Here is a 26003-nt window from a genome sequence, read left to right as displayed (position 1 = left end):
AGTTTTGTCCTTATCTAAAGCTCCCCAGAATGCTGACCCTCCACCTGTTTCCCTCCACAGTCTCCCTTTGCACTCACCATTTCTAGCAATGGCAGCCTGAATTGCCCCCTCATCTGTTTCCCTCACGTATGCTTCAACTTGGTTTCATATAACCCATTATAAGTGGAGTGCCCTAATCTATGATGACTTTGTATCCTCTAGATTCATTTGTAAATATCATGTCTAAGGAGATATGAAATCTTTCCTGATCAACCTCCTTGTTATTATCAGATGTTACACCTTACAACTGAGAACGTTAAATTGACTTGTCACTATTGTCTTATGCACAAGACTGTGTAGCTATGTCCACTCATTGCTAAGTCATGCTCTCACCTTAAGTCCTTTATTTTATTTATTTATTTAGGTTATTTCTGTCCTTGTCTTCAAAGAAGACACCAGCAACCAAACCAAAACAAACAAGCAACAAAACCTGACAAAAATCTTACAGGATGCTGGCCCACAATATCTCAGTGGCCACACCACACAGTCACTAACAACCCATAACTTTTCTTCACTCTAAATTACCGTACAAATGGTGTTAGGAGGACAGAATCAATGGAATCCAACTCTTTATTTAATCTTGAATAATCAATAGTAGAGGAAGCTTCTCGTTCAAGTTTGGCAAAGAAGATCTCTTTTTCTTCTTGCTCTTCCAAGGTATCCAATCCAACTCCCACAATACTTTGATTAGGTCCAGAAGCTAAAGCCGAATCTAAATCTCAAAATGAAGAATAAACTGACTGTAACTGTACTGTATTGTCAACACAGAATAGGCATAACAGTTAACAACAACTATAGACAGACTCCTAAAATGTTAACAGGATCAAATCGTCACAAACTAGTACCAGGAACCTTCAAGTGCACGAGATGCAGCTGTTAGAGGTGAAGAATCTCTACTTGCAATGAATGAAGGTAAACTGCTTGTAATATTTATTTAGATTACCTAACTTCATGACATGGTTGTGCTCGTGGTTCTCACCATTTGTCTCCAGGCTGTCTCTTGTTAAGGAGACAGCAACCCCGTCACTTTTCTGAAGCTGCATCTTTTCCGTGTGCATATACTCAAAACTTTCTCCCGCAGGCTGTGAAGTGTTCTGTATCTTGACAAAGCTTCCATTGGCTCCAAGCACTCCTACAGAAAAAGTTGCAATATTTATTTAAGTTTAATATTTAAGTTGCAAGCTATTGGTTTAACTCTTCAGTCTTCTAGTCCGCTTCCAGAACTACCGACCTTAATCTCAGTTGCAACTGCAAAGATACAGAGTCTCACACATCACATTCATCTAACTTCCATTTCTACTACGAGGCATGTAAATCTTGTTTAATTAGTTACTTAGGCTGTTCTGTACATGGTCTTCCTGTCCTTCATATTTGTACATGAAGTTCAGCCTGGAGCAAATACAGTAGCTGTAAAAACTGACCTGCTGTAACGCTACTCATAGATGACAAGTGGGGACACACACACCTTATGCAGAAATTAACAATTTTTTTAAAAGCCTGTTCATTTTTTTTTGATAACCCCAGAGAAAGCATGACAGATTTTTTGAAAATGGTAGCCATTTGCTTAGCTCTGCATTTCACTTGTGCAAATTAAATGCTTTAAGCAAAAAGCAGTAACCAAAGTTACTTACAAGTCACCAATGACTACCCAGTTCTTCGACTCTGTATGCTTGCACAACTACAATATGCAGATGCTCTCCTTACTGTAATTTCATTGTTGTGAGTGTTCAACATCACCATACCAACCTTATGTGTGGATTCTGCTCTCAGACAGAAGGATGCCTTATCTACTTCCTTACAGAAAACTAAAAGCCAATTATTGCAGTACACTACTAGTTAAAAGCAGTACCAAGTCCCTTCTGCTCCCCTCCCCCAACCATACACATTTATACTTAAGATTCTTTAAAGGTCTTATGAGAAGGATGAGGAGAAAAGCTGCTTATGCAATTTATCTAGCAACACATTAAATGATTTCACAGTTCATACGGAAGGCAACAGAAACCATGTCTGTCTTTTCCAACATGAATCTCCAGTTGGTAAAACAAACTCAGAATTTTTTCTTCTGCCTGGCCTAATGATGTTTGGGCTGTAGCTGTGTACTTGTACTGAACACACTGGTAAGGGTGAAGACACTGACAGCAGCTCATTTCCTGTGGGCTGATGCATGCATCACTGACCCTTCAGATCAAGAACACTAAACCAGTCTTCGACATGTTGATCAAGTGCTTCAACTCTGGGCTGTTACCCTGTCCTCTACACAAATCCAACCAAATCCCTTCTAAGAAATGCCATACTTGCCTGTATGAATACAATGGAGAATCCTCTCCCTTCAGCACTGTAAACGTACCCAGGGTGAGGTCAGGAAAGGAGGAGCTTGAGCAACTTTTCCTTCCCTACTGGGCAGCCCTTCACTGTGTATTCTGCTTATAACAGCTTCCTTCCAAAGGAGTAAAATAGTTGGGTTTTTTTCCTTGATTTCAAAGTCCCCTTGCATGTTTTGCTGGGAGGCTGAGTGCATGCGATTACACATCTTGGAAATTACTTCCACACTCCTGTATCCGACTTCAGGTCTCACCTTCATACAGAGCTCTGACTGACTTGCCTTGCATGACACAGATCAGGCTCATTGCTACAGGGTCAAGCTCCCCAGGTATGTTAAGTTAATGCCTAAATAAATAGATTCTGCTGCTACATTGAAAAGTATAAAATTAAAAGCTCAAAGTGCTGAACAGGAATGAAAAGAAAAAAATGGTCTGTTTCTCTGGTAGCTAAATGCAGTAGTTTGAAGTAATTTACTCAGTTCTAGTTATTAAAAAAGCAAAGGGGAATCTGTAGCAGGTTCAAGTCTTTAGCGGAGCTTTAGATGAGACACAATCTCACCAGACCTCCAACACCCATTATTCACTAAGAATATATCACTGGAATCAATGATGAACAGTCATTGCCCTCCAGTGTAAGATTTACAGGAAAGGAGGGAGGTGGGCATATACTTCAGGACAATTCAAACTTTCAACAGAAGAGAATTTTAAGAGAAAAAAATATTCTTATATGATCTATTTCTTTTTATTATTTATATTTTGAAATGACTTCTATGAGTTCTTTCATTTAAATTATCTCAAACTCAATCAACTTTCAGAACAGCCTTACATTGATCTTGAAGGCTTCCTGGTATTTATGCCAAGTACCTAAGTATTTTGTCAGTTCAAACTCAGTTAGAGTTTGTTGTTATTTTTTAAAGCACCTCCGATAATAATCTTAAAATCAAATACTGTTTTGCAGCCATTGAGTTCTACAACTCAGCCACTCCCAATTCCCAGAAACACACTGCAGATTGCAGGGGATCCTACAGTTGCTAGTGAAGGCAAGAAGTCTGGGTGGATTTCAAAGTCATTTCACCATGGGTTTTGGCTGTTTGAACAGCCCTACTAATTTCTCTGAGGCTTGCAAGAGGGATTTGTTTTGTGCAGGGGGTATTCGTTAGTCTTCATAAAAACTTTTTAAAGCAGCATTTTTCTTGAACTCCAAAGATTTCACTACCTTATCTTCACAACCAGTATTTTTTAAGGCTAATAATACACAAACCTCTCTTTTAAAGTCCTGACACTTGAAGTTAATTGAAATAAAAGCCTGAGTTTCACTTAGAAAAGTATTTCAACCATCAAACCTGCAGAGGAAAGTTTAAAAACATAAATACAAAGACCTCAAACCTACAAACATCTATTTAAAAAGTAACTCCTTTTCTCCTTCATTTGACCAGCACTGTGAGAATGGAGACATTTTACCTTTTTTATACTATATGAAATACAGTAAATTTGTTACCCTCAGAATTTTCTGGACTATCAGAAGTGAGGCTTCCTCCTCCTCCATTGTCTAAGTATGAATCTTTCTTGTCCTTATGAAATTTTTCCAGCATTTTGAATTTAGACAAAGCCTTGCTGCGAGATGCACTGGAAGAAGGTTTAGGGGGAACTACTTTTAAGGGTACACAAATATTTATAAGTTTTTATACATAATGGACAGGGAATAAAGAGAAAAGTTATATGTGAGAATTCAAATTGACACTTCTGAAAAAGTAATGCAGTTCATTTTCCTGCAGATTGAATAATATGTAATTTTCTAGGCATAACTAAAAAACTCTTTTCCATCTTTTTTTATTTGTAAAAAAGACAAATTTCTTCTTGCTCCACGTATACCTCCACATTCAAATACACTGTTCTAGAACTGCAACATATTACCTGAAAAGAAACAAGACTAGTAAAACTACTTCAACAATAAGTTTTATACTTATTTTTACTAATTATTATACTACTATAATTTTGAAAGAAAGCATCTGGATCGGTTCAAAGAAAAGTGGAAAAACACAGACGGCTCTTAAATCGGCTAGTTTAGAGAAAAGATTTAATTACAGGTCTTTTGAATCTAACTTGATGCAAGAGAACAAGAACAGTCTAGGAAATCAGGGCCAAACTTCTGCTATCTACGGGAGTAAGTGACCAGAAGCTCACACAGCTCAGAAACATCCAAGACAAAGGAAGATGGTGAGCATGTGGCAGGTGCAGTATGGGAAAAGAAGCGTTATGAAATCTGTTCTTACACAAAGCATGGGTCCTTTATTCCCTCACTGATGTCCAAATCCACTGGTGAGGCATAATTTCTCTAGACCTACATCCTCACACATTTACTGAGAAATTACAAGTGCTGACACAAGCCTCCTGTTGTAAATCATGCAAACACCTTTTAAAACAGTAATTTGAAGTAAGTACCAAACGTCTCCTATACCTCATAGTTCAAATACTAATTCAAGAAATTGATTCAGTTTTAGTGTTTACCTCCCAGACCCAGATGCTTTATGGCTATTCTATGCAAATGAGGCTTATGAAAACAGGGCAGCATCTAGAAGGTTAACGTAGGGAAATGTTCTAAAGGCTACATAATACATCACCAACACGATCTAAGGACCAAGTGCCAAATATTTCTTTGTCATAGATCTCCAAAATATATTTGATCGCTTGAATTTGACACCAAAGCTTTACAATAGCACATACAAGTTCACTGCTACTGCCATTTAGACAAAATTATTTCAGGGCTCAATGCTTAGAAGTCTTAGTTATTCTTCAGAGCTTCTCTTCAGGTAGCAGGAAAAGTTACTTCCCATAAAAGGTTGAATTTGAAGTTGCACTGATCAAATAATCCTGCAGGTTAAACCATGTAGTTTGCTATTATGACACCAACTGTACTGTTTGCATTATAGAGGCAGCATGCACAGAACAGCCTACTGGTCAGCACAGGGAAAAGACTCACGTCAACAGAAAATAAGTAGGATGTTTATCTGACTGCAGCCTCCAAAATAAAACAAACACAACAGTGAATATTAATATTCCTGGCTTACATTCAATAGTGTCTGTCCTACTTCATCACCATAGGTAGTGATGTATGATGCAATAAGACTGAGCATAAGCTATTAAGTTTCTTCTGGAAATGACAAATGAGTAAGTGGCAGCTTGCTTTCAAGGAGAACACTACTGTCAAATGGACTATTCGGAGGGATTTTCTATGGGAAACACACTAGAAATACAAGGCTGATAGTGAATAAATCTAACAAATCATATTTAATCAAATACCAGACTGGGAATCTGAATGGGGACTCTTTTGTTCACTATTTTCTACTGCTGCAGCATCGCTTCCCATCATTTTCTTCTCTTTTCTCAGCTTAACAAATCTTGTTTGAAAATCTTGAAAAGGAAGACAGACAACAAGAACAGACAGGCAAGCAAGACAGAAGAGGAATCCTTATTATCCAATTTCTTTTTATCATTTAAGTGACAAAAGCAAGTAGGAAGGACATTACTTAGAGGTAGGTCTTTAACCTGTCAAATATGGAAGACAGCATCTTGAATCCTAATTTGCACATCTCACTTGAAAGCTGAAGAACAAAGAGTTCAAACGTGCCTAGAATAAGAAGTTGAGTTATTTTATCGTGTACTTTTTACTTCTCAGCTGATTACCATTAATCTACAAACCAGAGGGAAAACGGGCTATTAGTTGAAATCCCTACCTATTTCCTGGCACTTCTGCAACAAGACGCCTCAAGAAAAACAATCAGACAACAAATTAATGTATAGCCTGTATTTTCCCTTCCAGTGATCTTTGTATCTTTCAAGAAAGCATGAAACAGATACTAAAATAACCCAAAATAAGCCTCACTGGAAATAACTTGGTGCACTACTCAAGCTAATTAGGCAGACTTTGTACTTTGTTAACACAACACTATGTGGATACAGCGCCACCTGAATACATCAGCTCATCCGTATGGAGCACAGACTTGTAATGCAGTGCCACACTGTGGGTGGAGGGAGGATTTATACATTTACATGAGTCCCAATGACAACTCACACTAAGAGCATTCTAAAAACATTCATAATTCTATTAGCTGACATAAAGCCCTATCTGCAACTAACGTGGATGTTCAAGCCTAGAACAACACACAAGGATCTCCCAAAAACGTCAAAGAATGCCAACATCACACCTTTCAGAAATTAAATTCACATTTTTCTGTATTTGTTACAATGGCAGGAATATTTTTTTTTCTTTTCATCAGGACAATAGTACCTTTAATAACTTTACAAAAAGCTAGGAATCTAAACTACTGTTTTCATCATCATCATCACCCTGTATAGTAACTTCCATCACAATGCTGCTGTGCCTTCGCCCATTGTGACTACATCACACCAACACACTACACAACATAAACCTCCTGATGAATATTAGACCTAGAAAAACTGTCTTTGACAAAGTACTTGGAAGCCCTCAAGACAGAGTGGGACACACTGAGGAAACAAGGAGCAGTTCTAGAAGCCAATCCACACTAAACCCCTTATAGTCACTTGACCTGCCAGTTTATAACCCTACAAGTGTACCTACATGAACTGAGATCACAGCACAGCTTGCAGTGTGTACATACATTGATGAATCCCACACACAAAGAGGGATTTACACTTCTCAGTTACAGCCACATCAAAGCCATCTACTTCCACAGCTGCAGAGGAAAACTCAGCTTATACTGAAGGTGACCAAGCTGGCCTCTCCAAACGCTTCTCTTCTGACTCTAAGGTTAATTACCCTACACCTAGACTCCAGTTAGCAGAATAGCAGATTGCTTCAGTTCCTAATCTGTCACAGGAGGTATTAATACAACTGCTACCATTTGCAAGTCTCCAGTGTGGCAAATATAGCCCTTTCCTTATATGAACACTGCTTCAGGCCACAACGCTATCCTCTTCTTGCCAAGACAGAGCCTGGAAAGCCCTCCAGTAGAACTTCAAGGCCTCCCTGCTTGGCAATATTGAAGTACTAGATGGGATATGGCTTACTGCTTATGTCCCACAAGTGCAGAATTCTATGCAAAGATTGGTGAGAGGGGTGTAGATGAAATAACTGTAATAAACTGGCTGGGAAAATGGTGATCAGGGATGAATTCAGTGCACAGATCTAACATATTTGCCCCATGTTCTTGTATTCTCAGTTTTATTATGTCCAACTGCCAAGACACATTGGACCTTTGATGCATGATGCTGGGCCATCTGTGCATTACACACAGATCACTTTCAACTCCCTCTGAAAAAGCCAACCTTTAGTAACTAAAGGGCTACAGAAAAAAAACAGCAGGAAGTTTATTCACAGCTTTAGTATGATCCCTTTAAAAAGTACAATTATATTGTTTACAAACCTGCACTGTAATGTTCTAAAGGACACTAAAGTGGCATCAACTGAATCTGAAACGAGGCCTATATGAAGTGAGAGACAGAACCAGCCTGACCCCCTGTGGCCAAAGAAATAAAAGCAAAACTGCATTATTTACCACCATCATCCAAATCTTCCTCTGACATCCACCACGGCACCGAATCCTTTTTCCTCGTTTCTTTTTTCCTGGGTTGCCCCAGTGTCTCCAGAACGCTGGATTTTTTGTTTGCATTTCCAAGTGAATCATCTGAAAGAGACTGAGTCAATTGCACACAAGATTAAAGACAGCTTTTACACTCTCACATTGTTTAACTGCCTTTCAGCCACCCAATTCTGGACTTCTGAGTTTGGATGACTCTTTACTCCCCACTGTCTGCCTTTTTTGTATAGGCATAACAAAACTGAGTAAGAGACAATAACTGTCCATGTGGCATAACACTGACCACATCCCTGAAGATAATGAAGTAGAGAAGAAACAGTTTTGCCTCAGCTTTGCTTTCTGCATGAACAACGTAATTAATATTCTAAAAGTAAATCTCCACAGCACCCAGCAAATCAGTTTCAGAAATTAATTTTATACTTTCTGTTCACAGAAATTCAAAGAAATGCCAGAGCCATTCCTACTCTGAGTAGTAAGCTTTCATATGTGTTAGTCATCCATGCTGACTTTGATTGATGGCTTAAATCAATGGAGAAAAAAGAGCCTATGAATGTGAACATCCTCTGAATTTAAGTTACTGAAGAGTAACAGTAAGAAAAAGACCTACAGACACTTCACAAGACAACAACATTTCTTTGAAGTGATGCAGCTTTCAAAAAAATAACAAAATGTGTTTGCTCTTTTCCTTTAATAAAGCTTTTTGTGACTTAACACCAGGCTCAGAGCCACAAGTAGCTGTCCAGACAATGAACAAGCAAATACATTCATTAAGCTAGTGTAGAGCAACCTTCTGTGTTACGTATTCTTTGTGTTCAGACCCAGTAAACATGAGGTTACGGGGAATGGCATATTTTTTATTCTTACCAAAAAGAAGAGGCAACGGGATTTTGGGTACTTGAGATGTAAAACACAAGAGGATGTTTCATTGAAACAAGCCTCTGAAGTCCACTGCCTGACTTCTATTGCAAAACAAAGTGTTACCATCAATGCCTACCTTCACCATAGATTTAACACTTCAATTCATAGGGGCCTAATAACCACATCCACAAATCAAATGCCAATGATCCAAAACTACTATTTAAAAATATAGAAAAACAATAATCTCATGAATATCTCTGACCAGTAACATCTTTAGAGCTTACAGTTTCACTTGAGAAAACTAAATGCCTGTCACACAGCCTCAGAAGGAAAATGTAAGCGCTCTGAGCCTCGCACTTTAATAAAACACTATTTTAATACATTACAAAACTGCTAGGCAACAGGATGTATTGCAAATTCTTCAAGTTGGCTCAGTGACAGAGAACAAGGCAGCTTTACATTCTTAATAAGCGTCATAAATAGCAGCTTCCCTACACTAGTCACAACACGAGTACTAGTGCCGTTGTCCCCGAAGGTCGGGCTGTCTCCTGCTAGCAAGGAGTACTGGCAGGTGCTTTATGCGAGCTCTGCCACCGCTTGCTGTTTCTTTTATGACTAACAGTATCCTCTGCTCTGCAAGCACAACCTGTGTGATGCTCGTACTCCTGAGAGTATTGTGACTGAAGAATCTGAAACTGCCACAGTTTGTTCTCAAGTTCTGGAAACTTACTATGTCCAGCCATGTTGTCAACTGCAGACAGTAAAGTTGCAGCAGCTGGGAAAGAAATGCTGACACAAAAATACAAGTGCATTTTTCCCAACATGTCAGTTCTCTCCACAGTCAAAGTTACAGATTTTCCTTTACTTTTGAAAAGAAGTAAATAATCAACTTTTTGGACCAGAAATGGCTTTTCAGTGCCAGTCAGTGGCACTGATTTCTTCCTGCCCCTTCTCTAGAAAAGTTTGTCAGCCTTTCAGGAACAGAGATGCACACACAAACACACACAGACAAAAGAGAGATAAGAAGATACAGAAAGAAAGAGAGAAAGAAAGAAAGAGACAGTTGTTTAACCTCAATTTAAATAGATTTAAATAAAAGCCAATACTCAGTTTTAAGAACAATGACATGGCATATAATCAACTTCATAGCCAACACTCAGAAAACTCAGGAGCTATACCAATATGATAAATAATATGTAAATTAAAGTGACTATAGGGGAAGTATGCTAAAGCAAGATACTGGGGATGGGAAGTAGAAGGATCACAGACACACAGGCTACGGAGGACGAAGAGGAGAATTATAGATGACAACAGGACATTCTGGCAAGGGGTTGGGAAAAAGTGCATCCAGGCAGAGGAATCATTAGAAGACCTGTCCTGCATGCAGTAATTGTTATTACACACTTGTGTTTCCATTTGCACTATGAAAAAAGCCTGAGAAATCCTCTTCACTGACAGCTTTTCAAGCTCAGTGCTTATGCCATAAGTCCTTTAACGTGAGGTTTGATCCTCATATTAGACCTGCATCATCCAACTATATTTACAGACTTTGTGTTTCACTTGCAATCATACATACAATCCCTCCCCCAAACAATGGCAGTTTCACTAACTATAAACTCTTTAAAAGGGAAAGAACATCCTGATCCATGCTGTCTCTGAATGATTTGCTTAAACAATATTAAATCTTCCTCAAACTACTAAAACAATTTTTTGCTCTCCCCCCATCCCAGCGTTATACTCCCAACACAGCTATTTCAAACAATGGACCACACCAGTTTCTCATCTTTCTAACAGTAAAAGGCTCTGCATTTTTTATAAAAAACCAAAAGCAAACACTCTAACTTGAGCGTTCTCACTGTGGGCAACTGAGAGGAAGAAGAAAAGTGTGTCAAATGAGGAACAAAATACCAGCAGCAGTCATCTGCAGAGCTTTGTCAGATGCACAAAATAAGTAAAAGAATAAATCTCCTTTCTCTTCCCCAGAGCAATCCTTCCTAACAACAGCAAGTAAAGAACTTCTGACAAAAATGCAGGGCCTACATCGTTTCAGTGACTTCAAGAATGTTAACTCAATTACACCATCAAATTAAATGCCAAATTAGAAAGCTGCCTTTAAGTTACCTATGAATCTTAATTTTCAGATGGCATTTTGGGTTTCCATTCTTTTAATTTAGTATTTCTCAGTCTAAGTTACATTTATTCTGGGTCTGTACAAACACCCCACAAGCTGCATGGTCGGTCAAGGACCGACCTGGGACAGATAAAATGTTGCTGAAAAAGAAGCCTCTGGTTGCCACAGATCTTGACTGTGCTGTACAAAGTGCAATTCTTATAGAATCTAGCACCTATATTTTTCACAAGTAAACAAACGGTAGCACAGCCTCTACATCTTTAAGCACACACTACACATAACAGAGACACCCCAAGAATATTTTCTGTCACCATTAGCTACACTTATATACAGCAAGAGAATCTAGTAAAGGCCTTGTGTATGCAGCATTTATATCTTATGGTTACCATACTGTGTGTTTGACAGACCAGAGGGCAAATTCTGAAATTATGGGTCCATATGCAGTGAGAAAGTCCTTCCAAGTCAGGGCATTTTAGCTGTTATTGGATATTACACCACATCTGATAACTGTCATAACCCACAGGCTTGCCTGATTTTGCCTGTACTCAAAATCATCAAGCACCACAAGGAACCAAGGAATCAAATTAAAGTTTTCTAAAAATGCTATAACATACTTAATTTTGTGAGGGTTAATGCAAGAATTTTAAAATAGAATTCAGTGAAACTAGGCATGGCACAGAAAAATAAGGAAATACTTAAAACGCAGCTTGTGCTTACACACAGGGTCAGGTATTAATCTCATCTTCATTATATCCATTTGAAGCCTCTACTACTAAATTACAGACACAATTAAACTGCAACCAATATCAAGAAGCAAGGGCTCTTCCTGGAGATACGACCTAGCAGTGACAAAATATTTAATCACAAAAGCATTCTCTTGGTTTACAGCAAAACAGCAGGAATTCACTTTAGCAAGGACGTTAAGACCTTGCAAAGACCCACACATCAGGCAGCTATGTGCAGTATGCAATCACAGCACAGCTGCATCTTCCATTTCATACTCCTCCATACTCAATTTTCCCCCCTGTATTTTAATAAAGAAAAGGGATGTGACTTTGCTTGGAAACATACCTCTTTCAGAAACTCTTCAAACTGCTCATCTAATTCTTCTTTGGAAAATCGGTAAGCCATAATCTGCAACTGGATGTTGCCTTCCAAACAACCTCCTTAGTTCAAAAACTAAGATTTAAAATTAAAATACAGTTAATTAAAAGCATTCTTAACTTAGAGGCAGCCTAGTGATCTGCTGCTTTCATAGAGCTGCAAGAAAAAAAATCTGAAAATGCCAATTTCATTCCTCCCACTCCTAATCTAAATTATTTACTGAGGAAAGCAATCAATGCAAACATACCTGCATTACCCAATTTCTTATAATGAAAATACTCATTTCCAAAACAACAGCTTCAGCATTTAAACATTTGAGAGATAATTAAAACATGATTGCCTTTACCATCTTTACATTTTTCTTCCAAAGACAGCTCTCTGAGCTTCCCACAATTCAGCATTTTGTCAATGATCAAACAAGAATCCACCACTGTAATACTTCCCATCCATTGTAAGGGCTTTTTCATTCTCCAAAATTGGAGTCATCTGGCATTTAAGTTTTGTTTCATTGTGTCTACAGTGATTAGGACTCAGTAAACAAACAATGAGATTAGAGGACAACATTTGGTTTGATCTGCCCCGACATCGAAACCCAATGGCACTTGTTTCCCCTTCTACTCCCAAAACTCTGTGTTAAGGACTTGGGTATAAGATATGCCCCACACTCAAAACTCTACAAAGCTTTTGTACCTCACACTGTTCGACAGACATGGCTACTTTCAAAACTGCACATGTATCACAGCATTAAACTACTCCAGCACCTTCCAGGCTGAGAAGTGCTGTGTAAACATAAAAGGGCTAAACATTCACAGAAATGTTTTTACCATTAAATAAAACCTCTCCCAATACGGAGCCCTCTCAGTACACAGGACTGTTACTTACCTAGTAAATTGAGTTTGACAGTCAAGTTGTGACAACTGCTTCCTGCTTTCACTCCTTATTCATCCACAGACCACCCGGCACTTCGACTTTGGTAATTAAAAAAAAACCAAAACCAGTTATAACAGAGTGCCCAGACTTTGAACTGAGCAAGACATCCTTACGTAAGCACTTGGACAATAATTCTGAAAACGTGGTAAGAAGATTAAGAATGTTACCTCTCATGACACACATAATCCAGTATCCTTTTACACTTTTACATCAAAGAACAGTAGGTGCTACTACTGAGGGTGCCAACTAAAGCAAGTGGACAATACTTAATTTCAGCCTTGCCAAAAAAGCCACACAGATTCTTCTGACATTATCTGTATTTGTAATTACAGCTTTTATTAAAACTAACAATGCAAACTTTTATTTTTTAAAAGGCCAACAGATAGGTCACAGAATCACTATCAACAGATAGTTCAGCCAGCTTCTGTAACGGAGTTGGACCTGATGATCCTTATGGGTCCCTTCTAACTCAGCATCTACAATTCCCTAACAGATCACAGATGGTACACCAGCCTCGGCAAACCTACCCTACAGCCACACCGTTAGAACTGAAGGCTCACAAACGACTCTGTACATAGACCAAAGACTTGTTGAGCTATGGGCATTAACCCAGTGCAGGAAGCACAAGTTTTGGGAAGGTGTGGCTAAACCGCATGGATGAAGGAAAGCTGATACAACCGAATGCGCTTCATGCAACCTATTCATCACAGGACCAGGATCAGCCGTGACTTCACGCTCCTCCCCTGGCTTCCCCTGAAGCACACGCAGGGCTGGCACAGGGAAGCTGCCGGGCGGGCCTTGCTCCTCCCAGCCCCAACCGGGGCTCCCCTCCGGCCCCGCGCTCAGCCGGCCCGGGCCTAGCGAGCGGTAGGTGCCAGGGCTGCCGAGAAAAGCAACCCCGGAGGGACACCGCCGGCGGGCGGGACTGGGCTCCGCGGCCCAAGCAGACGCTCCGGAGGGAGGTGGGGAACGCGGGGAAGAAACAGCTGGGAGCCGAGTGCTGCCCGGGGAACGACCCGCTCGCCGCCTTGCCCGGGAGCGTACCTGGGCCGCCTCGCTCCTTCGCTGGCGGCGCGGCTTGGTTGCCTAGGAAACCCTACCGGCCACCGTACCGCCAGCCGCAGCCGGCCAAGGGGGGGCGCGCCACGTGACCCCGCCACACTCACCGGCTCCCCGCTCCTCCCGCCCCTCCGCGCGCCGCCCAGCGTGGCAGGCACGTGACAGGACACAGCGGTCCCCAGCGGCCACCGCTGCCGTGGCAAAGGTCGCCCCCGCCCGGCCCGCGCGACTGGAGGCGGAAGTCCCCGCGCGGTCACGTGAAGAGGCGGCGCGCGCGCGCCGGGCGTGTGAAGCAGCGGCGCCGCCTGCCGGGCGGGCGGGCAGCGACGTTCCTGCGACGGGAACGGGGAGGCGGGAAGAAGCGCCCGGCAGCGCTGCCACTCCCCGCTCCCGCCGTGAGAGGTCACGTCAGGGCAACGCAGCGGCCGCCGCCCGCCGCGCCCCTGCCTGCGGCCAGCCGAGGCTGTGGGCGAGAGGAGGCTCTGGCCGGTGCCCGCCGCAGGGGCTCCGCAGGGCCGGGCTCGGCGCCCCTCTGGCCATTTGCTCCCGGGGAGCCGCAGCTGGGCGGCGGGGCAGGTACGGGGCGCGGCTTTGGCCCCGCTGTCAGCCCGCCCGGTGTCCCGGTTTCTGCCGGTGGGGGAAGCGGGGCAGGTCAGGCCGAGCGGCAGGTGGTGCTCCGGGCGGTGCCGGTGCCGGTGCCGGTGCCAGGCCGGCGCAGAGGACCACCCGTGCCCCCGGTGGGACCAGCGCTGCCGCCACCTGCCGCAGCCGTCTGTACGCCAGGCTGGGCCGGGCCGCGCTCCTCCCGCAGGCAGGGGCGGGGTGCAGAGCGCTAAGAGCGCGCTGCTTTCCCTAATGTTACAGCCGGACCAGAGCACCTCTTCTCGCTCGTACGCAGGCACCCGTCCCAAAGCTTTTCCGTGGCCCCGGCTGCTGCGCTTCTCATGCGTTTTAGCGCATCTCTGGAAACGTTTAAAATGCGGGGGTGGGGGGGTGGGGGGAATTAATGGCCCCTGTTCCCCTGACCACTGCCTCCCGGGCGGCCGCGGAACAACTCCAGCCTGGGCTGGCTTGTGCTCCCCGGCCAGGGGCTGTCGGGGGTGTTGGCTCTGAGAGTCGCGTTGCTTTAGGGATTTGTACACCAGCATTTAGTAAATGGCAAAATAAAACAAGCTCACTTAAGAGTACAAGTGAACGTTGTTCACACACACACACACACACACACACTCTGATTCTCTGTGTAGCAGACTAGGAATGAAAAGGGGTTTTTAAGCTTGCAAGATAAAGACCCTGCTTCCCATATGGCCTTTATGTATCCCAGATTCTCTTAACGCAAATATAAATTACAGTTTAAATTCAAAGAAGCCAAGAAATACGGGATCTCCATTTTCCACCCGAGTCTTCAGGAATTACTTTGGTGAAGGTGCTGCGGCACTTCTTTCAATCAGGCCTTTTGTCTGCAGATGGGAGCATTCTACTTCCATTTGCTAAGTGTGGGTCATTTATTTCGTCTTTGTGTGCGACTTCTGCTGCTGTCTGTGGGAAATGTGGGAGCTGGTCAAGGACAGGATGCTCACATCAACTAATACACTAGAGCAATTTGTGTTGTTCACCTTGTGCTGGTGAAAACATCGATTTCCAATGTTACCTCTTTTCCTTTGCCTCATGAAAAATCATGGAGTGAGGCATGAGCATTTAAAGAGAAATATGGAAATTAATTAAGGGATGTCAGTCTGGTGCTGTATACCTTGTTCCTGCTTAGAGTTAAGCCAATGCAAATTTTGCTGCTAACTTCAAAGCGATCGCCGTGTGACATCATTCATTGATTGTGAGAGTTACTTCATATATAATCAAATAATCACATCAAGGGCTCAGTCCTGCAAGCTGCTGAAAAACTGTTGCACATTGAAGCCTTTGCAGAAATGTGTTCAAAGAAAGAGGCTTGTACAAAGTATAGAAAAATGTGCAGAGGGATGAATGCTGTTGGAAGCCTCGGTGTCTGTATGGGAAGGGGGGGGAAAAAAACCCAACCCAAACCACTCCTGATGACTGTGGCAGAGAGAAGGCACTGCCTGGTGTGGAAATGTCATCCAGTGCATTCAAATGACATGCACGATAGCCACTTAAAAGATTTTCATTTCCATCTAGTGCCAACCAGTTGGAGCGGTTTTCTCAAGAGCTCTTAACAGTGGAGCTTAAAAAACAGAGAGTGGAGCGAGCCATGAATTTCAGTCAGGTATGTGGCAACGTGGGCGGTGATGCTAATAACGCAGAAGGGTGCTCACAAGTTCTGAAATAGAACCTGCTGGACAGAGCCCCACGTTGTAAGGTAAAGTTCTGTCTCTGCTGTCGTGGGCAGGAGGCCTTCGTTGGCTTCTCTGAAACCAGCTTTAGCTGCTCTGGTCACTGGCTTCTCGTTCAAATGTGTGGCATGTGTACACGTAACACATTCTTTCCCTTCAGATCACTCAAATACAAGGCTCCACATATTAATAATTTTGTCCAATTAATGGTGAAATTAAAAGGGATAAAATATCCATACTTTTGTTTTTGCACATCTAATAGCAGATTCGTATCATCTCTAAATGTCAGTGGGGGAAAAAGACATCAAATAAAAAGGAAACAAAACACCTGCCACATCCACTTTGGCTGAGGTGTTGCGTTAGATAGTATCTCAGGACTGAACTTGCAAATATGTGAAATACCAGATTATGATAATAAATATTTAGCCATATTCTTGGTTATATGTTTTTTTAAAGGTTAACAGTTTCATACTGAATGAAAAGCAAACAAACAGTGGTGAATTAAGAAGTTAAAAGCATATTCTCTATGCATGCCCACTGTGCTAAAACTTCCTTACATGACTATGCAATAAAAATCCTTTCCAGTACACTCCTCAGAAAAGGAAAAGGCCTTCCATAAAAGTACAAGTTGCACAGAAGACTGAAAAATTATGTGGAACTGTAGCTCGTGCAAGAGAAAACAGTAGCCTGCCGTGGTTAAATTAGCATTGGCTATAAAATAGATCACCTAACTATAATTTCAGAGATTATTTTTAATACTTTCACTTGGGTTTCACTGCAGGTCTCACTGTGTTCTGCCACTGATTAACCATAGTCCTCAGATCCCATGGGCCAGATTTGTGGTCAGCTGCACTGTGGTAGCTAGCTGGAACTCAGCACCTCACCTGCCGGGTCTTTCCCATCATGCACTTTCTCCATGAGCTGAGAAGTAAATTCTGTGTCATATTTCAGATTGTTCCAGAGGCTTAGACTGGTCACTAATCTTATTTCTTCTTCAAGCTTGCATTCTTTGAACCGAGCTGCAGGTTTGGGGACTGGGCTGTCACGTTGCTGGCCATTCCTGGTTTCTGGAAGTTAGCAGATATATGGTGTTTATCAGGCTTTTTGAAAGCAGATCCTCCCTTTGACTCATTTGTGTAAATGTGTAATTGCCTGAATGCTGTGCCCAGCACTGCCAACTTTTCTGTTCCTCTGGGAGAGGGAGAGCACAAAAGTTACTGTAAGTACTGGCTGCAGGAGTTTCCCATCATAGAGAAAAAACTTCTACCACGAGCTAACGTGAGCAGTTAAAAGGTCCTTCAAGAGGGCGAGTGTTTGCAGCCAGCAACTGTAGCCACTTCTCACTCTCTCAACTTCAGAGGAGTCCATTTGTCAACACGTAACGCTGCTTTTTGTTCCAGTCATAAACTTTTCTTCTCCATAAACTCATTGGGAAACATTGCTCTACTGCATAATCCAGTCAGTGGAGCAGTACCCCTCCTATTAAGAGTTTCACTTTCAACAAATCCTGGCAAAATTATTGTGCAAAGATAGATACAAACATGGTTGATTTGTAGCACATTTGATCTGGCCTCCCAATCCTGCCCGATGCCTATTGCAGGTCCTTCTTTGCCAGAAGAAATTCCCAGTACTTGAAATCAGGTGACACATCTACGACTCCTCCTCTGCATGGGGCTTGGAGAAACAACTTGGATCGCTTTCACCCTGAAGTCATTTGAACTGCAAACCCTCATCTGCCATGAATATTCTCCTTTGTATATAGAAAGTTTTACAATAGATTTTTCTCTCTGCTTGAAGACAGACTGCATATCTTTGGTTCAGAACCAAAAAAACCCAAAAGGTAAATATTTTTATAAAAAAAAATCTTAGTGGCTTTGGGAAGATTAAACTCTGAAGACTCAGCAAAGAAAAATTAAGTGTTCTGATTTTTTCAGTTTCTTCAGATCTGTAAAATCTCTCATTAATCCTGACAACATATCTGCTTAACACTGGCAAGAATATTAGCTTTGCATTTCAGATTTTCACTTGGTTATTTTTAGTTCTTCTGAAGTCTGGGAAATAAGAAATATAACCTCTTTGGACAGTCTGAGAGAGCCAAGTCTAGCAGGGCCTCTGAATCTGGTTAGATAAAACAACAAAGAGGTTCTCTTAGGGCAGAGGCAGGAAGAGCTAAGGTGGGTGGCAGTATCTGTCATAACTCCAGGGAAATGTAGCCTCAAAGCACTCAAAAGTGGCTAAAAAAATAACATAGGCAATAGACAACTTTCCCACATCTTAGGTCACTCTCAAAATGCAGTTTGAAGAATATTCTCTGCTCTCAACTTTTTTCTCTTTTTTAATTTTTTTTTTATTTTCAAAGTACAATAAACAGCACATGCATGTATGTTTGTCTTAAAAAAAAAAAAAAAAGCTTATTTAGAGGAACATCATTTCTCTGCAGATAAGTAACCAAAAAGACACACTATGGCAAGCGGGATTACATTTGTAAGTACAGAAACAGAGTAAGATCTTGATAGTTACACAATTTTTGACATTTTCCTCTGAAAGTAAAGTAACTTCAGGGCTGCCACAGGAGATTTCTTCCCAAAACACAGCTACTCATAACACTGCATTTTATCCTACTGTCCAAAAAAGGGATCGAACTGTTGTGTTTAGTGCAACTCAGGGGTCTTCAGGGTTTTTTTGGGTTGATTTAAAAATGGTGTGGTGTTGGAGCAGTGGGAACCTGGAACACCCACTTGGCCAAGGATCATGCTTCCCTGCTTTCAGTGCAGGATGGGTAGTTGGGGTCTGAGTCTCAGCTGAAGTGGAGGGGCAAAAGGAAAGATTTTTCTCAGGAAAATCAGTCACAATCTTTTCATTTCAAGATCACCGTGCATCCGCAATGCTGAGATTTGTCTCTTAGAGGCTGGGACCATTGCCTTTTTGAAGCCTGCTGCTATGCATTCCTCCTATGGAGGTGTAGGAGAACAATCCCTCCAACCTGTTCTTTACTTGCATGTAATTTCTGCTGGCATTTCTCTGGTAAGTCTAGCTCTGTCTTCCCTGTGATGGACATGGGGTGTGGCAGCAGGTATATGTGCATGGTAACTAATGCCGCTCCAATACCAGTTCACACTGGTGGTGAAACACTGGAAACAGGTTGCCCAGAGAAGTGGTAGACACCCTATCCCTGGAGACACTCAAGGTCAGGTTGGACATGACCCCATGCCAGGCTAAGGACATCCAGCACAGGAGCTCTTCGCGCTCTGCACTGAAACGGAGCAGTAGAGCTGTAAGCACCAGGGTCAAACTTGAGGGCAGGGACTGCTGGACTCTTCGTGGCTTCTGGCTAAAGGTTTGTTGTAATTATGCTGCTGAGGTAATAAGTTCATTAAGCACTCAGTTACTGGTTGAGATTGTCTTCTGGTTTGAAAGGTCATTACTTTGTTAATGGATCACTCTGTTGTATGCTAGCTTAACGGTTTTAGAAAGAAAAATTGGAATGGCCATTATGTTAGTTGCCAGAAGTTTGATTCAACTTTTTAACCAATAATGTATTCCACAGTTTTCCTAACTTTGTGTCTGCTATAAACAATATTCCTGTGAACCAAACAGCTTGTTAGTGGTATTTCTGTAGTATTTTTGGCAGACTAAGGGTGGTTACAGGGTACGTTTGGACAGAAAAGCTGGAGTGTGAAATTTATCCCAACTACATTTTTCCTCAACCTTTTTTTCTCATTATAATTTCATACTAAGTTAATGTGCTCCACGTTTTTTATCTTCTTTGAAACTGTGCTCTACTGCATGTGAGGAATGTGAGGTTCAGTCTTACATTCCTGCACAGGGAATCAAGCATCAGGTCTTAAAAGCTAAGGGAGAAAAAGTCAGGTCCTTGCCAGGAATCATTGCATGTACAATTTCTGCCCCACCAACTGATCCATGGACAGCCCAGGGGAACATGTAGGAAGCCCTTTACACCCTGTAAATGGAACAAAAAGGTAGGTGAGCTTGTAGGGATACCCTTATTTGTCTTGGTCAGTGAAGAAATAAACCACCTGCGTGCTCAAGTTTACATGTAATACCAAAAGCCCTGGGATGTGTTAACTGGTATTGGTGAGGGGGACAGGGTGACTGTCACAAGTCTGTTCTCTGTGGGAAGCGAGTTCACGTGTTTGTCAATTTAATGCTGCTGTCTCACTCATCATCCTCTCGCTCCTGAAAAGGCAGAGCCCTGTCCCATGCTGTTTGTACAGATGCTGTTAGTGCAGAGCTGGGGGATGGGAAGTCAGGGAAATCTGAGGTTTCTTCCTCTACTGCCACATCCCCAGCACTGCTTGTGGCCATTTTGCTAGGTGCAGATCCCTGCCTACAGCACCTTGATGGCACGCCTCCTTTGTTGTCCTGGGCTGATGGTGCTTGACAGGCAAAGCAATCTTTCTGGAGTCATGACGTGCCCTCCTTTTTGGTTTATTTTTTCATACCTGGAAATAAAGAAAACCTCAACTGATGTTCTGTGTACAGAGAACAAGAGTGAGCCAGATAGGTACTATGGAAAGGAAAATTCTCAAATGCAGACAGGTAGAAGATTTTTTTTTCATAAACAGAGCTTTATGTACAGATACAATCTGCCATTGCATAGAGATTTACAGCAGCTGAACATTTGGTGTCTGCCTGCCTGCCACCCACCTAGTACTGAAAATGCTACCAAGAGATCGGCTCGTCAAAGGACTAACACGGTCCCCAAATCTTAGCCTCAGGGGACTATGACACCTGCTTTCCCAGGTCTTCCCTTTCCCTCCATATCTACCCCACTAATTGCCTATTAGCTCCTAAGGTACCAGAAATAAACACCAGCAGCCCCAAGGTTCAGACAGTGTATACTAAGACCTGTGAAAACTGCCTTTTGCAAGTGTTTGTCTGGAAAAATAATACCTAGCTTAAGGATTTAATACCTAGTGAGGTACTTTGTTGTTTCAGGCTTCTGGGAAGTGGTCATTTTGTTAACATAAGAAGCTGAAATGTTTTCAAAGCAAAGACCCTTAGATATGTGGCCTGTGTGGATTAGTAATACTGGAAGCTGCTGTTCCATGAATCCTTTAATTACAGCAAACCTTCCATGGTGAGCTTCTCCATGTACTTGCTAGAATATTAAGCTACGATTTTTACATGTATACTGAAGGTATTTAGGTGTCTCTGTTTTCTTACAGTGTAGTACTCTTTTATTTGATTAAGTTTGAATAAGCTTGGCCTTTTTGTTAATTTCCTCCACTCTCAAGGATAAAACATCCTGGTGCAAAAGCCTTTTAAGATTCGACAAGAATGTTTAAGCGTGGCATCTGCAAGTAATAATAAAGACTATGCAACTTGAATTAAAAAAAAGAAAGGAAAAGGAAGAAATAAAAGTCTAATTATCATGGCAATGGGAAGATGGTTGACCCATCTTCAGCAGTTTGGATTACATGTGTGGGATTGTGTTTTGGATGGAGCGCTCCAGAATAGCAACACTCCATCAAAAACACAGTCGTGCACCTGTACTCCACATGGCTGAATAAGGCAAAACACATGTAATCTGAACACTGTGAATCAAATTAAAAAAAAAAAGAAAAGAAAAGAAAGCTGGAAGAGAAATAAAGACAAGTACCATAACATTGGTGTGTATGAAGACTTGTTCCTCTAAAGCTCCCTCAGTGATTTATTGCTAAACCTCTGTTCGCAAGCCATGTTTGATTTTGCTTGATGCTGATATAGACACTGCAACTGGATCTTATAGAAAGGGCTGCCAGCAACTGTCTGATCCTGATAAATTACAATAACAGGCCAAATTTATAATGGGAAGCTATTGCTGCTTCTGGCCCTAATGTGTGACGAGGTTTAAACCATAGAGGGCCAAAATTCTCCTTACCTGGTGGGCCCCCTCGGACCACTTAGAGAGGAACGTAAGAGATCCATTGAGCAGAAGAAAATTACATTCACAGCAAGCACCAGGCCCAATTTGATCTCAAAGGTGGCTCTGTGTGTGTGTCTGTGTGTACCTGCCTGCATTTGAAGTCAGAGATGTTATGGGGAAAAGAGATACAAGAAAAGTGTGTAATCCACATTTCGAAACTTGTGTGTTGTTAACTGAGCAGCCTGTTCCTCCAGTTCCATCTATGTGTGCACACACACACACACACACACACCCCCACACACACCCACACACCCCCTCCACATTTGTGCCTGGAACACATATGTATTGCAAATATTGAAGTATTTGCTTTGGAAAGCTAATTGACGACTGGCTGCTTATTTGATGTTCACAGTGTAGAGTTCAAAATGTAATAAGCTATAAAGAAACACTCAAAAGTTGGACATGGAAAGAGGTGCAAATTCAGAAGGGGATATGAAGTGATATGAATTAGACCCCCACTTACATACTTTGCTGTAGAATTCCCAGACACCTACAAGCATGTTCTGATAGGGGCAGCGTCTTGTTTCACCTGACTTGCCTCTGTTTTAAAGGCTGGATTAGCATCTGTTTCTTCTTCAAAATCTTCACTGTAGCTGCCTGAAGAGTAAAATAAGCATAAAATCAAATGAATATTCAAGGAAGATAAAGCAGTAAGGCAAAGACATTTCCTCTTCCCCAATCCCTCACCCAAGAACAGACACTGCCACTTGTGGTCTTTCTGTGTCTTCTCACCAATGCCACTGACACACAGTCTAACTCATGTGTAAAACTACTCCGAGAAAAGTCTCTATTTCAGCATCCCTTGTGGGCTTGGACTATGAGAACTCAGATCAGCTGAAAGCGGCTCTCAGGCTGACTGAAGCCACACGCAGGGTTTGTACTATTCCTGCACATCTATTACCCACGATTTCAACTGCTATTTCAGCAAATTGCAGTTTGACAAAGACTCAACCAAACCACGCCCACCACTCCATTCTGCACACCACAGAAACCGTTTGCCCAAGAATCAAAGTGTCAATTTTGTAAAACTGACCATAACAATTGGGTCATTTCAACCAGCTTTTTTAGGAAAAAAGCTAGAAAATTATAGCCTTTCTGCTACAACTACCATGATCTGTTGCAGTCTACAGATGATGGCCCACAAAATCCCAGTGGCCACACCACACAGTCACTAACAGCCCATAACTTTTCTTCACTCTAAATTAACATACAAATGGTGTTAGGAGGACAGAATCAATGGAATCCAACTCTTTATTTCATCTTGAATAATCGATAGTAGAGGAAGCTTCTCGTTCAAGTTTGGCAAAGAAGATCTCTTTTTCTTCTTGTTCTTCCAAGGTATCCAATCCAACTCCCACAATACTTTGATTAGGCCCAGAAGCTAAAGCTGAATCTAAATCTCAAAATGAAGAATAAACTGACTGTAACTGTACTGTATTGTCAACACAGAATAGGCATAACAGTTAACAACAACTATAGACAAACTCCCAAAATGTTAACAGGATCAAATCATCACAAACTAGTACCAGGAACCTTCAAGCGCACGAGATGCAGCTGTTAGAGGTGAAGAATCCCTACTTGCAATGAATGAAGGTAAACTGCTTGCAATATTTATTTAGATTACCTAACTTCATGACATGGTTGTGCTCGTGGTTCTCACCATTTGTCTCCAGGCTGTCTCTTGTTAAGGAGACAGCAGCCCCGTCACTTTTCTGAAGCTGCATCTTTTCCGTGTGCATATACTCAGAACTTTCTCCTGCAGGTTGTGAAGTGTTCTGGATCTTGACAAAGCTTCCATTGGCTCCAAGCATTCCTACAGAAAAAGTTGCAATATTTATTTAATATTTAAGTTGCAAGCTATTGGTTTAACTCTTCAGTCTTCTAGTCCGCTTCCAGAACTACCGACCTTAATCTCAGTTGCAACTGCAAAGATACAGAGTCTCACACATCACATTCATCTAACTTCCATTTCTACTACGAGGCATGTAAATCTTGTTTAATTAGTTACTTAAGCTGTTCTGTACATGGTCTTCCTGTCCTTCATATTTGCACATGAAGTTCAGCCTGGAGCAAATACAGTAGCTGTAAAAACTGACCTGCTGTAACGCTACTCATAGATGACAAGTGGACACACACACACCTTATGCAGAAATTAATAATTTTTTTAAAAGCCTGTTCATTTTCTTTGAAAACCCCAGAGAAAGCATGACAGATTTTTTGAAAATGGTAGCCATTGGCTTAGCTCTGCATTTACTTGTGCAAATTAAATGGTTTAAGCAAAAAGCAGTAACCAAAGTTACTTACGAGTCACCAATGACCACCCAGTTCACACAGCCTACTGGTCAGCACAGGGAAAAGACTCACGTCAACAGAAAATAAGTAGGATGTTTATCTGACTGCAGCCTCCAAAATCAAACACAACAGTGAATATTAATATTCCTGGCTTACATTCAATAGTGTCTGTCCTTCTTCATCACCATAGGTAGTAATGTATGATGCAATAATTTTCTTCTGGAAATGACAAATGAAGTAAGTGGCAGCTTGCTTTCAATGAGAACACTACTGTCAAATGGACTATTAGGAGGGATTTTCTATGGGAAACACACTAGAAATACAAGACTGATAGTGAATAAATCTAACAAATCATATTTAATCAAATACCAGACTGGGAATCTGAATGGGGACTCTTTTGTTCACTATTCTCTACTGCTGCAGCATCGCTTCCCATCATTTTCTTCTCTTTTCTCAGCTTAACAAATCTTGTTTCAAAATCTTGAAAAGGAAGACAGACAACAAGAACAGACAGGCAAGCAAGACAGAAGAGGAATCCTTATTATCCAATTTCTTTTTATCATTTAAGTGACAAAAGCAAGTAGGAAGGACATTAGTTAGAGGTAGGTCTTTAACCTGTCAAATATGGAAGACAGCATCTTGAATCCTAATTTGCACATCTCACTTGAAAGCTGAAGAACAAAGAGTTCAAACGTGCCTAGAATAAGAAGCTGACTTATTTTATCATGTACTTTTTACTTCTCAGCTGCTTACCATTAATCTACAAACCCGAGTGAAAACGGGCTATTAGTTGAAATCCCTACCTATTTCCTGGCACTTCTGCAACAAGATGCCTCAAGAAAAACAATCAGACAGCAAATTATTGTATAGCCTGTATTTTCCCTTCCAGTGATCTTTGTATCTTTCAAGAAAGCATGAAACAGTTACTAAAATAACCCAAAATAAGCCTCACTGGAAATAACTTGGTGCACTACTCAAGCTAATTAGGCAGACTTTGTACTTTGTTAACACAACACTATGTGGATACAGCGGCACCTGAATACATCAGCTCATCCGTATGGAGCACAGACTTGTAATGCAGTGCCACACTCTGGGTGGAGGGAGGATTTATACATTTACGTGAGTCCCAAAGACAACTCACTCTAAGAACATACTAAGAACATTCATAATTCTATTATCTAACAGCCTGTTCATAAAGCCCTATCTGCAACTAACACGGATGTTCAAGCCTAGAACAACACACAAGGATCTCCCCAAAATGTCAAAGAATGCCAACATCACACTTTTCAGAAACTAAATTCACATTTTTCTGTATTTGTTACAATGGCAGGAGTATTTGTTTCTTCTTTTCATTAGGACAATTATTTTGCTCTTTATAGTACCTTTAACAACCTTACAAAAAGCTAGGAATCTAAACTACTGTCTTCATCATCACCCTGTATAGTAACTTCCATCACA

The 26003-nt window shown here is 41.5% G+C and overlaps 1 protein-coding gene across 1 annotated transcript in view; it reads right to left on the bottom strand.

Annotated features, from left to right (window-relative positions):
* Positions 1–12059, bottom strand: part of CEP162 (centrosomal protein 162) — a gene marked incomplete at both ends in the record, with an annotated part of 39803 nt that extends 27744 nt beyond the window's left edge. Inside the window, 5 exons of the mRNA XM_084261148.1 lie at positions 565–751; positions 1019–1171; positions 5661–5771; positions 7898–8036; positions 12000–12059. Coding sequence (XP_084117274.1) covers positions 565–751; positions 1019–1171; positions 5661–5771; positions 7898–8036; positions 12000–12059 — 650 coding nt within the window. The remainder of the gene's footprint in view (positions 1–564; positions 752–1018; positions 1172–5660; positions 5772–7897; positions 8037–11999) is intronic.
* Positions 12060–26003: the final 13944 nt, after the last annotated feature.

The sequence above is a fragment of the Gallinula chloropus genome (assembly GCF_964237585.1).
Source record: "Gallinula chloropus genome assembly, chromosome: 3".
NCBI lineage: Eukaryota > Metazoa > Chordata > Aves > Gruiformes > Rallidae > Gallinula > Gallinula chloropus.
Note: the sequence above shows the minus strand (reverse complement) of the source record. Positions and strands in the feature narration are given on the sequence as shown.